The sequence below is a fragment of the Panthera pardus genome, unplaced genomic scaffold, assembly GCF_024362965.1.
Source record: "Panthera pardus isolate Hobbes unplaced genomic scaffold, ASM2436296v1 HiC_scaffold_26, whole genome shotgun sequence".
Classification (NCBI taxonomy): Eukaryota; Metazoa; Chordata; class Mammalia; order Carnivora; family Felidae; genus Panthera; species Panthera pardus.
This window is the reverse complement of record NW_026526832.1, coordinates 19,596,105-19,608,834: the sequence shown is the minus strand read 5'-3', so window position 1 is coordinate 19,608,834 and position 12,730 is coordinate 19,596,105. Positions and strand designations below refer to the sequence as shown.

The following is a 12,730-nucleotide window of genomic DNA, read 5'->3' as shown; positions in this document are numbered from 1 at the left end:
ACCGGTGCCTCCCTTCCCCGGGCTCGCTCCCCCCACCCCACCCCCCGGAGGTGGGCGTCGGAAATAGGGCGGACCCTCCCGGAATCAAAACCCAAACCGTGGGACTTGGGCCAAGTGGGAAATCACCCCCCGGATGTGAGGGAGGGAGAGTGGGAGGGAGGGGCAGGACAAGCAAGAGGGGTTGTGTGTTCTGAGCAGAGTGGATCACTGAGGAGAAAGCCGACTGTGGGTAGATGACTGAGGGTCTCTGGTGAGGGAGCGGCCCTGGAGCTCTACAGCCCTCTGCCCCAGCGGGAACCTACTCCCCACCCCACCCCACCCCCTCCTTGCTTTCCCTCCGCTTCACCATAAAAGGGAACGGCACCGAGCCAGGCTGGGGCCGGGGGCTGGGCTGTTACTCTGGAGCTGTCAGGGGTAATGGAAGCCAGTTGCTTTGCGGTAGAGGGGAGCCAGGGCTCAGGGGACGCCTCTGCTTCTCTGAGCCAAGGAAAACTACAGGAGCTGCTGTGGGACTGGAGCAGCTGGGGCAGGGGACCGTCTTGCTGCCTGTGTGCACCATGAGCTAGGGGCTCACTAGCCCAGAGCTGGCTTCTGAGGCCTGGGACCATCAGCAGTGGGTCCTCCATGCGCTAGCCCAGTGGCTCCGAAGGTCAGTCCCTGCCTTGAGCAGTCAGTCTGTCATTCCCCCTGGCCTTCCCCATGCCACCCCCCAGCATTTCCCCGAAGTTTCCTATTTAGGATCCCAAGCCCATGTCCTGTCTACATAACCCTGAAACCCCAGGCGTGTACATCCTCGTGTCCCTCAGAGTGTCCCAGCCCTGCTCTGGGAGAATGGGGGTCTAGGTCTCAAAGGACTACGCACATTATGCTCTGTGGCTCCTGGAAATTTGAACCAGATCCAAGTCCAGCCAGACACTTAGATCTACTGTTAAAACAGAACGAAATCCTGGAAAGTAGACTTTCTAGACTGCAAATGACATGAGGGAAGGCCTTGGAAGTATTTCAGATTAACAAGGCTGTCCTGAAACCAACTGACCTCAGGCTGACAGAGCTGAAAGGGGCCTTCAAGATCATTTTACAAAGAGGGAAACTGAGGCCCAGAAGTAATTGATTTGACCAGGACTCTACAAATAGTTTGAAACCGTCACCTGATTCGCTTTCCTCTATTCCATACTCTGTGTCAGACTGTGGACTCGACAGGTTATCCTAGGGCCAGGGACAAGAGGAAAAGGTTTGTTTTAGAAACATCCAGAAATGTCTTTCACCTCTCAGAACTTGCCGTGCTTGGGTCAGCAAATCTTTATCGGCCTTGAATGGGTCATTTGGCCTAGTGCCTGGGGGAACTGAAATTAAAAAATGGTCCCCAGGACTAACCTAGACTCAGCTAAGAACTAACAAAACTTGAAAAAAGCTTGGGTGGAAATGTCTGTGGAAAGTGAAAGAGTCAAAGCCTCATCCTTGGGGGAACTGGAGGAGAGAGAGAATTGCTGCGAGGGGCATATGTGGAGCTTAATCTCTGGAGTTAGTGTGACATTTTCAAGGAGAAGACATGAGGGAAGGATTCGGCTAAGGAGTGAAAAGGCAGCAAGATCCCGGAAATGGGCCTGGGCCCTGAGTCCAGAGAGGCTGGCTCTTAAAGTATTATACCTGTGGGAAGGGTTGGGAAGAAAAGGAAAATGTGTACATTTGAGCAGGAGTGGACTTCTGCTCAAGAGTCCCCAAAAGCTTGAATTCCCATCTGGGTTTGCATAACCTAAGACCCAATTCATATCACTCTCATTTTTTCCCTCCCAATATTCAGTCCTCTGACGGAGGGCATTAGACATGAAATGCCCCTCACTGCTGGTGCCCCCAGCTGTCCTGGCCTTGGTACCTGAGCTCATTGCTCAGCCACTGATGCTTGACTGAATAATTTAGTTGTCCAGTATAGCGAGGATTTCCCATTGGCACTAGACCCTTGATAATCCCCCATCCTGGAGAGGTTATAAAATAGATCTTGTCCTCGTGCTCCAAGGACTTAGCCATTTTTGGTCTCCGGAATTCTCTTGGCAGTTTCTTTGGACATTTGTGGCTACTCGTCAGTACCACGGCCATCGGCAATGTATTTTCTCTAACCTTAGTCTCCATTGCAGCCTGCTGGCTCAACACCTCAAGCCTCCCCAGTGAACCCAGAGCCACTGATTTACTTGAAATGTCACAAACATTCTATGTCAGCCCCTAGGTCGGGGCTCCTAACTACAGGACTAAATGAAATGCAACCTACCACAATTGTATTTCAAAGCCACCCTTTTTGGCTTGACATACTTAATATACAACAGATTTTTAAATTTAAGGGGACACCCATTTAAACTTAAGGAATGAAGGACAACCGGACAGTGACAAGATGGCTGGGATGACTTTTCAGATTGTCAGAGGCACCCTGATGGGAGGGAGGGTGGCAAGAACAGAGAAAGAAAACCCACAGCAGCAGCCAGGGCAACCTGAAATGGGTTGGCTTCCTGCCAGGGCCAGGGCCCAGAACTGATGCAGAGACCAGGGACAATGCTACAACCTTCCACTGACAGCAACTTTCAAATCAATCTCTTGGGGCTCTTTCCTTCAAGTCTCCCTGTGTGCTGATCCCCACACTTCCGAGGGCAGCCACAAATTTCCATTTCTGTGGATTTCAGCATTCACTTTCATCATCCTGTCGTTTTACGAACATTTCTCCCAGCCATCGAGATCATATTCTGGGCCATAGGACCTCAGGGGCAGATCACACAGAGTCACGTAGAAGATTTGGTGGCATCCATTCTCATGATTTCCAACTATTGCCCTATAAATGGTTTCCGGAATCAAGACCCACATCTCTGACCATCTCCTGGACATTTATTACCATTGAACTACGTTATTCTCATCTTAAACTCAGTGTGTCCAAACTAAGGTCATCTTCTTCCAAACCCGTTCCTCTTCTCAAGTTACCCATTTCTGGCTCAAACCCCGGAATCTTCTCTGATATCTCCTTTACTGTGGCCCCTTATTACCCAGGCAGTCACCAAGCAATCACAGCCTTCTCTTCCCAACCTGCATCATTTTGCAATGTAGAATTTCGAAGGCACCATAGACAGTAGCCAACAGACCTCTAGCAGAGTCATGGGATTTGCTCAAAGGGATAACGGTACTTAGAGGAGGAGCAGGAACCGGCATCCTTGTGCCTAAAACCCTGCCCATTGCTTCTGTCTTCCTTCTGCATGTATATTGAGCTCCTACTCAAAAACTTACGATGCAAGCTCCTAACCAGTCACCTGGGCCTCTCCCCAGGTTTTCCACAATCGACTTCTCTGACTTTCTGTCCCACTTCTTCCTGACACAAATAAGAACTAACACTTACTGAGCGTGTACCACGCGCCAGGCACTATTCTGAATGCTCTACGTGTATTAACTTAATCGTCACAAACCTAGGAAGGAGGGTACTGTTATTGCTGCCATGTGGAGCAATGAGACGACAAAGGCAGACCTCTTTCACCAACCTGAAATCTCTCCCCTCCCCCTGTCTCTGTTCTTCACTCCCCCCCCCCCCAACACTGTTCCGGCTCTCTCTTCCAAGGGCTCTACTCTGACTCCCCCGAGCGTCCAGCTGTCTTTCCCCTCCTCTTACCCAGAACACATCATCCATTTGTCTGGCTCCCTTGGCATGCTGTCTATCCTGCTTTGTGTTCGTTTTCTGCTTCAGTGTCTGTGTCCCGTTCCCCCGCGGCCCCAGTTACTCATTTCTGAGTCTTACATATGCCTTTGCTACCTGGGCACCCGGGCACCTGGGCACCACCACAGTGCTGCACACAGCACTCTCATCTCCCTTCTGATACTTCTGCTTCGATCTTGCAAGCGAGCGCCCTACCACACAGGGACACCTGGTCCAGAGCACAGTGCTGAGGCCAGATGGTGAGGGGGGGGCCAGCTGACGGATTCGGACATCTCAAGAGGAGCTTTCCCGTCAGGCTGTTGAATGGGACTGAGTTCCTAGCCGGCTACAGAGGCTATCGGGCTTGCCTCTAGGCTGGGGAGTGACTTCCTTTGGGCTCTGTAGATTTAGATAACTGCCCACTTTGCCTCCTTCCTTCCCCTCCCCCACTTACGGCCTGGCCTTTACCAAGAAAGGCCTGGGATCCATATTCATTTGGTTTTTTGAGAATAAGTCTCCTCCTGCTCATGCCCTCTCCATGCTTGACAGAAGGCTGTGACCTCATTTCCAGATTCCTTTCTTCCTCCTCTGGCGTCTCTGAATTTCCTGCCTGCCTCAGTTTGTCTCCTCCCTGGCCCAGTAGCTCTCTCACCTATCCTACTTCTTCTTCCCAAGTCACTGACCTAGGTATTTAAATTCTAATCACAGCCCCACTCTTGATGTGCTGTGTTACCTCAGACACGTTACTTTCCCACTCTGGGCCTCATTGTTCACATCTGTAAAAGCAGGCAGCTGGACAAGATGGTTGAGTGATGCCCTGCTGAGCCCTACAAGTTCATTCTCCCTTTTACAGTCCTCCCCTCCTTTCTCGGGTCTTCTCTCCCAGAGGAGGCTTGCCCTAGCCCCAGGGGAGCTGTGGCTGCAGCTCCCGTTCCCTGTCTAAGCGACCAGCCCAGGGCCTCCTCCCCAGCTCTGGCCCCGGCTCCACTCCATGTGGCCCGTCTGAGAGGCTGGCCCCAAGCCTGGCGGCAACTCCACATTTCTCTGTTTTTCCTTTTTTTTCCTCTCTTTCCCGGAGTTAACAAGAAGCAGATGTGGCGCACGATGGTTGGAGAGGTGGGGGGAGGAAGGGGGAGGCTGGACCGCCAGCCAGACAGGGGGGAAGGGAGTGAGCAAGAGAGGGAGGCGGGAGGCCAGGGCCCGCCCCACAGCCACTCTTGCGCCTCTGAACAGCCACAGGGGCAAAGCCCTGTCACCCCCAGGATCCGGTCATTGGGGAAAACAGATAGGGAGACCAGAGGAGGGCCAGCTGGGGCGAGGGGGGTGGAGGCCCAGGAAGCAGCATCTGAGAGGGGCAGGGACCAGGCACAGGAGGCCAGGGGGCACAGAGAACAAACTCCCCTCAGAAGTGGAGAAGAGGAGAACGGAAGGAACCAAGGGAGGGACAGACAGGAGCCTGAGGAGGAAAGAGGAGGGGGAGAGGGGTCAGGCCAGGCGGCCAAGGAGGAGGCGTGTGGCTGGGGGCTGCCGGCGGCAGGAAGCTGGGGACAGGACCCGACCCCGGCGCTGTCCCTCGGAGCAGAGGCATCCCGGCTCCAGACAGAGGCGCCAGTGGTCAGGCCGGGATGTGCCTCTGAGGACCACTGCGGAGTGCCCCCACCATGGCCCCCAGCACCCTCTGGAGCTGCTACCTCTGCTGCCTGCTGACCACAGCCGTGGGGGCAGCTAGCTACCCTCCTCGTGGTTATAGCCTCTACACAGGGGGCGGCGGGGCCCTCAGCCCTGGTGAACCCCAGGCCCAGAGCGCTCCCCGGCCTGCCAGCCGCCACAGGTAAGAGTCTGGGTCCCAGCCCAAGGCTGGAGGTGGGTGGGAGGGTGGGTCAGGAGGTTGGTATCCTGGTCCTCGCCTTGGCTACCCTCTCCGGGGCTGTATGCCCTAGTGCAGGGAAGAGGGGGAGAGGAAGCCCATCCATCAGGTGGCCCTGCACAAGCCCGCCTTCCCGTGGGGCATTTCCAGGGCCCCCTAAATAGATAGGTCCCTCCCTTACCTCAGGGGGACCCGTAGTTAGGTGCCCGGGAAAACTCCCCTGAAGGGCACGGGCCGGGCCTTCCTGCAGGCTGACCGTTGCGTCCCAGCCTGGCATCCTCCGGCAGACCTTTATCCCTTCTTAGGGCTTCCTCGGCCCCATCCAGTGATCTGTGATTCTTTCTGACGCTGTGGCTGCTCTGTCCCTTCGGGCTCTCCAGCCGGACACAGATCAAAGGCCAGCATGAATGGGGCCAAGAGTGTAGAACGGCAAGCGATGAGAGGGGCAGCGTTCATCAATGGCTTATTCTCTGCTTAACCCTGAGCTGGACCCCTGCCTGCCCTGTCCTCTTCTCTTAGGGGTGGGTGGAAGCCAGCATCCAGGGGATCACCAGAGGGACCCAGCCAGCTGGCTCATACAGGCCACGCTAGGCTGGGGATTGGGACAGAAAGGGACATGAATGAATGTGTGAAATCAGAGGCTCCCCAGGACCCCCCAGCCATGAGAATCAACTTCTTATAGTTGTGGTTTTCCATTCTGTGCTTCCTTTTGCTGTCTTGAAAAGTCTTTACCGACTCTTACAGCACAGGAAAGCGTGGGGGGAGCTGCCCTGCCAAAGTCCTGGCTCCTACAGGTCCCCAGGGGCCCTTCATCTTTTGACCCTCCCTCAGCCCCTCTGGTAGCCCCTGGGCCCTCCTCTGGGGCTTGTGTCTTGGCCCTTGGGCCCAGGTGGGGTTGTGCCTACAGGAACTGGTGTGCCTATGTGGTGACCCGGACAGTGAGCTGTGTCCTTGAGGATGGAGTGGAGACCTTCATCAAGCCCGACTACCAGCCCTGTGGCTGGGGCCAGCCCCAGTGTCCCCGCAGCATCATGTGAGCCCCAGTGCTGGGGGATGGGTACTTGGTGGGGCTGGGCTAGGACAGAAGGAGGGCAGCCAACTCAGGGAATTTGTGCAAAGCAGGCAGCAAGGGACAGGACCAGGGGCTTTGGTCAGAACCATTTGAGAAGATGCCGAGGCAACAGTTTGGGGCGGATACTGAGGGCAAAGTTACCTAGACCACCCTGCCAACCCCCAAATGCCTTCTCTGGGCTGAGTCAGGCCCCAGAGGAGGAGTTTGAGGTTCCAGCATAGGACAAGGGAAGAACAGGGATTTGGCTCCTGGCCAGAAAGCTGACAGCTGTCAGCTGAGCACAGACACATGCTGGACAGTAAGGGGGACCCAGCCTGAGGGACAGGCCTTGTCCACCACCAGCAGCTGCCCATCTCTGAGGACAGGTCCCAGGGTCACTGACAGTACAGGGAGGAGTAAAGAGGCCTCCCTCTGCCTCTCCCAGGTACCGCAGCTTCCTCCGTCCTCGCTACCGAGTGGCCTACAAGACAGTGACAGATATGGAGTGGAGGTGCTGTCAGGGGTATGGGGGCGATGACTGTGCTGAGGGTCCTGCCCCAGCGCTGGGTCCTGCACCTACCACACCACGCCCCCGGCCCCGGCCCGCCCGCCCCAACCTCTCCGGCTCCAGTGCAGGAAGCCACCTGAGTGGACTAGGTGGGGAAGGTGAGTGTGGGAGCCGCTGGGAAGAGAAGTGGGAGCTGGTACCGGGTGGAAAATGTGGGGCCAGGTTGTCAAGGGAAAAACCCTGTGCCCCAAGTCAGAAAGGAATAGAAGGGAGTAAGTGAGATCACTGAGATTCTCTGCCTACCCATGAAGCCCATGCACTGTGTGTGTGTGTGTGTGTGTGTGTGTGTGTGTGTGACAGAAGCAGATTGAAAGAGGGAGAGGAAAAAAAAAGGCTGAGAAAGAGAATGTGCTCACGCACGCCCACATGTGGCCGAGATACTTCCCAGTTGCGAGCCACTTCGGGAGGAAGGGGGAATTCCTGGGAGAAGCTTGTTCACCACGGGGATAGACTACAAGTCCTAGCATGCACTGCACCCGACTACAGGTCCCAGGCCCCTCGGTGGCCTCTGGAGACTGCAGGTCCCAGAATGCAGCAGTCCCCCCTGCTTTCCTGTCATGTGTGCACCAGGCACTGCGGACAGACGAGCTGTGTTTGCCTGCCAGGGAGATAGTCATGCTGTAATGATGGAAACAGGAACTTCTGGCTGATTCTCCCACCGTCCAGCTAGAGCCCCTGCAGGCTTCCCGCGGAATCTCGCCTGTCCCTTGGTGTTACAGACAGGTGCTTGCCGCCCAGGAACATCCACTGTTATGAGGTCCACAGTGCCTCCCCATATTCCCATTTCACAGATGAGAAAACAGTGTCTGAGAGAAACTCTGGATAGTAGACTTGGTGGTCAAATGGATGCCCTGGGTTTGAAACTTGCCTCGGCCACTTACTAAACTCGTAATCCATGGCCCAGTTCCTTAATGTCCCCTGGGCCTCAGTCTCATGGTCCACAGAACAGGGAAAGCTGTGATATCTGTCAAGTGGAGTTTGGTGTAAGGGGTGGGGGAAGCCATGTTACAAATAGGGCCTAGAGGCATTCAGTAAATGGAGTTTCTTTCCATCTTTTCTTGCCCAAATTACCCAGCTAAGGAGTGGCTGACTCAGCCGGGAGCTCTTGCTGGAGCCGGGGAAGGCAGGGCCTCGGAGGTAGGCACTGAGCTCTGAGGCCCGGCCCCTCCGCCTTATGCCTTTGCCTCTCTGCCAGGTCCTGGGGAGTCAGAGAAGGTGCAGCAGCTGGAGGAGCAGGTGCAGAGCCTGACAAAGGAGCTGCAGGGCCTCCGCGGTGTCCTGCAGGGACTGAGCGGGCGCCTGGCGGAAGACGTCCAGAGGGCCGTGGAGACGGCCTTTAACGGGAGGCAGCAGCCAGCGGACGCAGCTGCCCGCCCTGGCGTGCAGGAGACCCTCACTGAGATCCAACAGCAGCTGCAGCTCCTGGACAACCGCGTCTCCACCCATGACCAGGAGCTGGGCCATCTCAACAACCATCACGGCGGCGGCGGCGGCGGTGGCGGCGGTGGCAGGGCCCCCGCCCCAGCCCCGGCCCCTCCGGGCCACAGTGAGGAGCTGCCGCGGGAGCTGGAGCGGCGGCTGCAGGAGTCCTGCTCCGTGTGCCTGGCGGGGCTGGATGACTTCCGCCGGCAGCGGCAGGAGGACAGAGAGCGGCTGCGAGTGCTGGAGAAGCGATTGACCTCGGTGGAGGAGCGGCAGCGGCAGCTCCCCGGGCAGGCCGCGGGCCGCAGGCCCCTTCAGGAGTGCTGCCCTCCGGAGCTGGGCCGGCGGCTGGCAGAGCTGGAGCGGAGGCTGGATGTAGTGGCCGGCTCGGTGACAGTGTTGAGTGGGCGGCGAGGCACCGAGCTGGGAGGAGCGGCTGGGCAGGGGGGGCACCCCCCGGGCTACACCAGCTTAGCATCCCGCCTCTCTCGCCTGGAGGACCAGTTCAACTCCACTCTGGGTCCCTCACAGGAGCAGGAGGAGGGCTGGCCCGGGCGCCCTGGGGGCCTGGGCCACTGGCTGCCTGCCGCCCGGGGCCGACTGGAGAAGCTGGAGGGACTGTTGGCCAACGTGAGCGGAGAGCTGGGTGGGCGGCTGGATCTGCTGGAAGAGCAGGTGGCAGGGGCTGTGCAGGCGTGTGGGCAGCTCTGCTCCGGGGCCCCGGGGGAGCAGGACACCCAGGTGAGCGAGATCCTCAGTGCCTTGGAGCGCAGGGTGCTAGACAGCGAGGGGCAGCTGCGTCTGGTGGGCTCAGGCCTGCACGAAGTGGGAGCAGCCGGGGAGGCCCGGCAGGCTGCACTGGAGGAGCTGCAAGGGGTCGTGGGCCAGCTCCAGGGGCGTGTTGACGCGCTGGACGAGACGACGGCGGAGTTCGCGCTGCAGCTGAACCTCACGGCGGCACGGCTGGGCCAACTGGAGGGTCTCCTGCAGGCCCGTGGGGATGAGGGCTGTGGGGCCTGTGGTGGTGTCCAAGAGGAGCTGGGCCGCCTTCGGGACGGTGTGGAGCGCTGCTCCTGCCCCCTGTTACCCCCACGGGGCCCCGGGGCCGGCCCCGGGGTTGGGGGACCAAGCCGAGGGCCTCTGGACGGCTTCAGTGTGTTTGGGGGGAGCTCAGGCTCAGCCCTACAGGCCCTGCAAGGAGAGCTGTCCGAGGTTATTCTCACCTTCAGTTCTCTCAATGACTCACTGCACGAGCTCCAGACCACCGTGGAAGGGCAGGGTGCCGATCTGGCTGACTTGGGAGCCACCAAGGACCGTATCATCTCTGAGATTAACAGGCTGCAACAGGAGGCCACGGAGCATGCTACAGAGAGTGAGGAGCGCTTCCGAGGCCTGGAAGAGGGACAGGCCCAGGCTGGCCAGTGCCCCAGCCTAGAGGGGCGATTGGGCCGTCTTGAAGGAGTCTGTGAGCGGCTAGACACTGTGGCGGGGGGACTGCAGGGCCTGCGTGAAGGCCTTTCCCGACACGTGGCTGGGCTCTGGGCTGGGCTACGGGAGACCAACAGCACCAGCCAGACGCAGGCAGCCTTGCTGGAGAAGCTGCTTGGGGGGCAGGCGGGCCTGAGCAGGCGGCTCGGTGCCCTTAACAGCTCCCTGCTGCTGCTGGAGGACAGGCTTCACCAGCTCAGTCTGAAGGACCTCACTGGTGAGGGGGCGAGAGAAGGCATGCGGTGGGAGGTGGTGGTGGGGGGCCCTTTTAAGTCTTTTCTTTCTCCTATCCCTACCCCACAGTAGCCAGTCTTAATCTCATCTACTTTCTCCTTGCTCTGCCCAGCATGAATGGCAGACCCATCACTGTCCCGGGGGTCGGTTTGTCCACCACAGATGACCCAAGCTCCTGGCTCCCCACTCTCCACTGGCAGCTCAGACAGGCCTGTGGGCAGGGGTGGCGTGCTGCTCCGCCAGCCGGGTATCCAGCACGGGCAGCAAGGTGCCCCACCATCTGTCTATGGAGCCATGACTTTCCTTGTCCTTTGGAAACTCCTTTTGTGGCTTTCCTTCAACTGAATTTTGTCACCGTAGGGCCCGCAGGTGAGGCTGGGCCCCCAGGGCCTCCCGGGATACAAGGACCCCCAGGCCCTGCTGGACCTCCAGGACCTCCAGGCAAGGATGGACAAAAGGGACCCATTGGGCCACCAGGTATGTGAGATTCCTACTGCAGCGGGAACTCCCCCACTCCTCTAGCAGCCCCAGGCTCGACATTCTATTCTGAATTTGACAGAGAAAGGAGGAAAGGGGCAAGGAATGGGGGGGGGTCCTATATGGCTGACAGGGAGTGACTAGGAACTGGGACAGTCACTATATGGGCTAGTTGGATAGGGTGGCCTCGCTGCTGTATTGAAGACCAAGACTGGGCTCACAGGGCTATGTAGGGTGTGAAAGGCTGGGGGCTAGTTGCACTGAAGGGACCCTATTCCTCCTTTTCTTGACACCCCCCTTCCTGCTTTGGAGTCTGTGTGACGCCTAGCACAGCGGAGAGACTCAGCAGATGTTTGCTGAGTGACTTAGTGAGAGCTGCCCCCTTCTTACTGCTCCCTCTTGTCTTCCCGCAGGTCCCCAAGGAGAGCAGGGTAAGTTCCTCTCATCTGGTGCTGGAGGGAGGGGAACTGAACTAGGGGTTGCAGGATGGAAGGCCTCAGGCCGCCCTGGAGGTAGAGACCCAGGAGGGGAAGGGGGCCAGGCAGCTCTGCACTGAGCATCCACTCTGACACCCCCTCCCCTTTACCCCTACCCAGGAGTGGAGGGGGCACCAGCAGCCCCTGTGCCCCTGGTGGCCTTTTCAGCTGCCCTGAGTTTGCCACGGTCTGAACCAGGCACAGTGCCCTTCGACAGAGTCCTGCTCAACGATGGGGGCTATTACGATCCAGAGACTGGTAAGCCTGGAAGCAGGCTGGCTGGGCAATGGGGGAGACCGGAAAGGCTGTGCAGTGGTATGTTCTCATTCTTGCCCCCTCAGACAAGGGGAAATCTTCTCATGCTCTGGTCTGGGGAGATCCCTACTTCCTTCATTTACCCATTTTCACCACAGCTTGGGTAAGGGGTGAGCTGGGGAAGGCAGGAGCGCTTCTGTTCAACAGCTCTTTATTGGGGCCCCGGGGATGCTGTAATGTGCTGGGCACGCAGTAACGAACAAAACGCCAAATGCCCTGCCCTGGTAGAACTTACACTCTAGTGGAAGACAGGTGAAAAGAGCCAGCAGGTTCCTCCTTAGTCCAGGAGTTCTGGGTGGGCTCCCCAACACCTCCCTGGCCCCTGCCACCTGTCTCCCCTCCTGACTGCCATCCTTGTTCCCAGGCGTGTTCACAGCACCACTGACCGGGCGCTACTTTCTGAGCGCGGTGCTGACTGGGCACCGGCATGAGAAAGTGGAGGCCGTGCTGTCCCGCTCCAACCTGGGCGTGGCCCGCATAGACTCCGGTGGCTACGAGCCTGAAGGCCTGGAGAATAAGCCAGTAGCCGAGAGCCAGCCCAGCCCCGGCGCCCTGGGGGTCTTCAGCCTCATCCTGCCGCTGCAGGCTGGAGACACGGTCTGCATCGACCTGGTCATGGGGCAGCTGGCGCACTCAGAGGAGCCGCTCACCATCTTCAGCGGAGCCCTGCTCTACGAGGACCTGGAGCCCAAACAGGTGTAGACAGGGGGCTGGGCCCGACCGGCCCTTAGTGTCTACGCCGGCCAAAGAGCCAGCTGGGGCGGCGGGGCTCCCCCCGCTTCCTGCCTGGGGTGGGGCTCCGTCCCGCCACCCCAGCCCCAGGCGAGCCGCCGTCCCTGTCCCCCTCTGTGGCACAGGCGCCCAGAGCAATCTCTTCGCCACGGCCTGAGCGCGCCGGGTGGGGGACTCTGGCATCCCCTCGTCCAGACTTTTGGCCTGCTCGCCGTCCCCTGCAGGGCCGACTGCGGAGGAGCCCATCCTCGCACCTTCTGCTCCTCCAGCTGGCCTCCAGGCCGATGCAGGGCTCTCCCGACGGGCTCCGGCCCCCACCGCCATACTAAACTATTCAGGAATAAAGACACTTGGTTTTTCTAAAAAACAAAACAAAACAAAACAAACCGTCTGCTCCAGTACGTATTCAAGGGTAGACAGAAGTACACAAGGGACGGAC

At 58.4% G+C, this 12,730-nt stretch overlaps 1 protein-coding gene across 1 annotated transcript; it reads left to right on the top strand.

Annotated features, from left to right (window-relative positions):
- The first annotated feature begins 4,826 nt into the window (after positions 1–4,826).
- EMILIN1 (elastin microfibril interfacer 1) lies at positions 4,827–12,677 on the top strand. The gene is made up of 8 exons (XM_019449533.2): positions 4,827–5,492; positions 6,436–6,561; positions 7,025–7,245; positions 8,343–10,274; positions 10,652–10,768; positions 11,182–11,199; positions 11,365–11,502; positions 11,924–12,677. Exons 1-8 carry the CDS (start codon positions 5,323–5,325, stop codon positions 12,259–12,261), a joined length of 3,060 nt encoding a protein of 1,019 aa, XP_019305078.2. The 5' UTR covers positions 4,827–5,322; the 3' UTR covers positions 12,262–12,677.
- Positions 12,678–12,730: the final 53 nt, after the last annotated feature.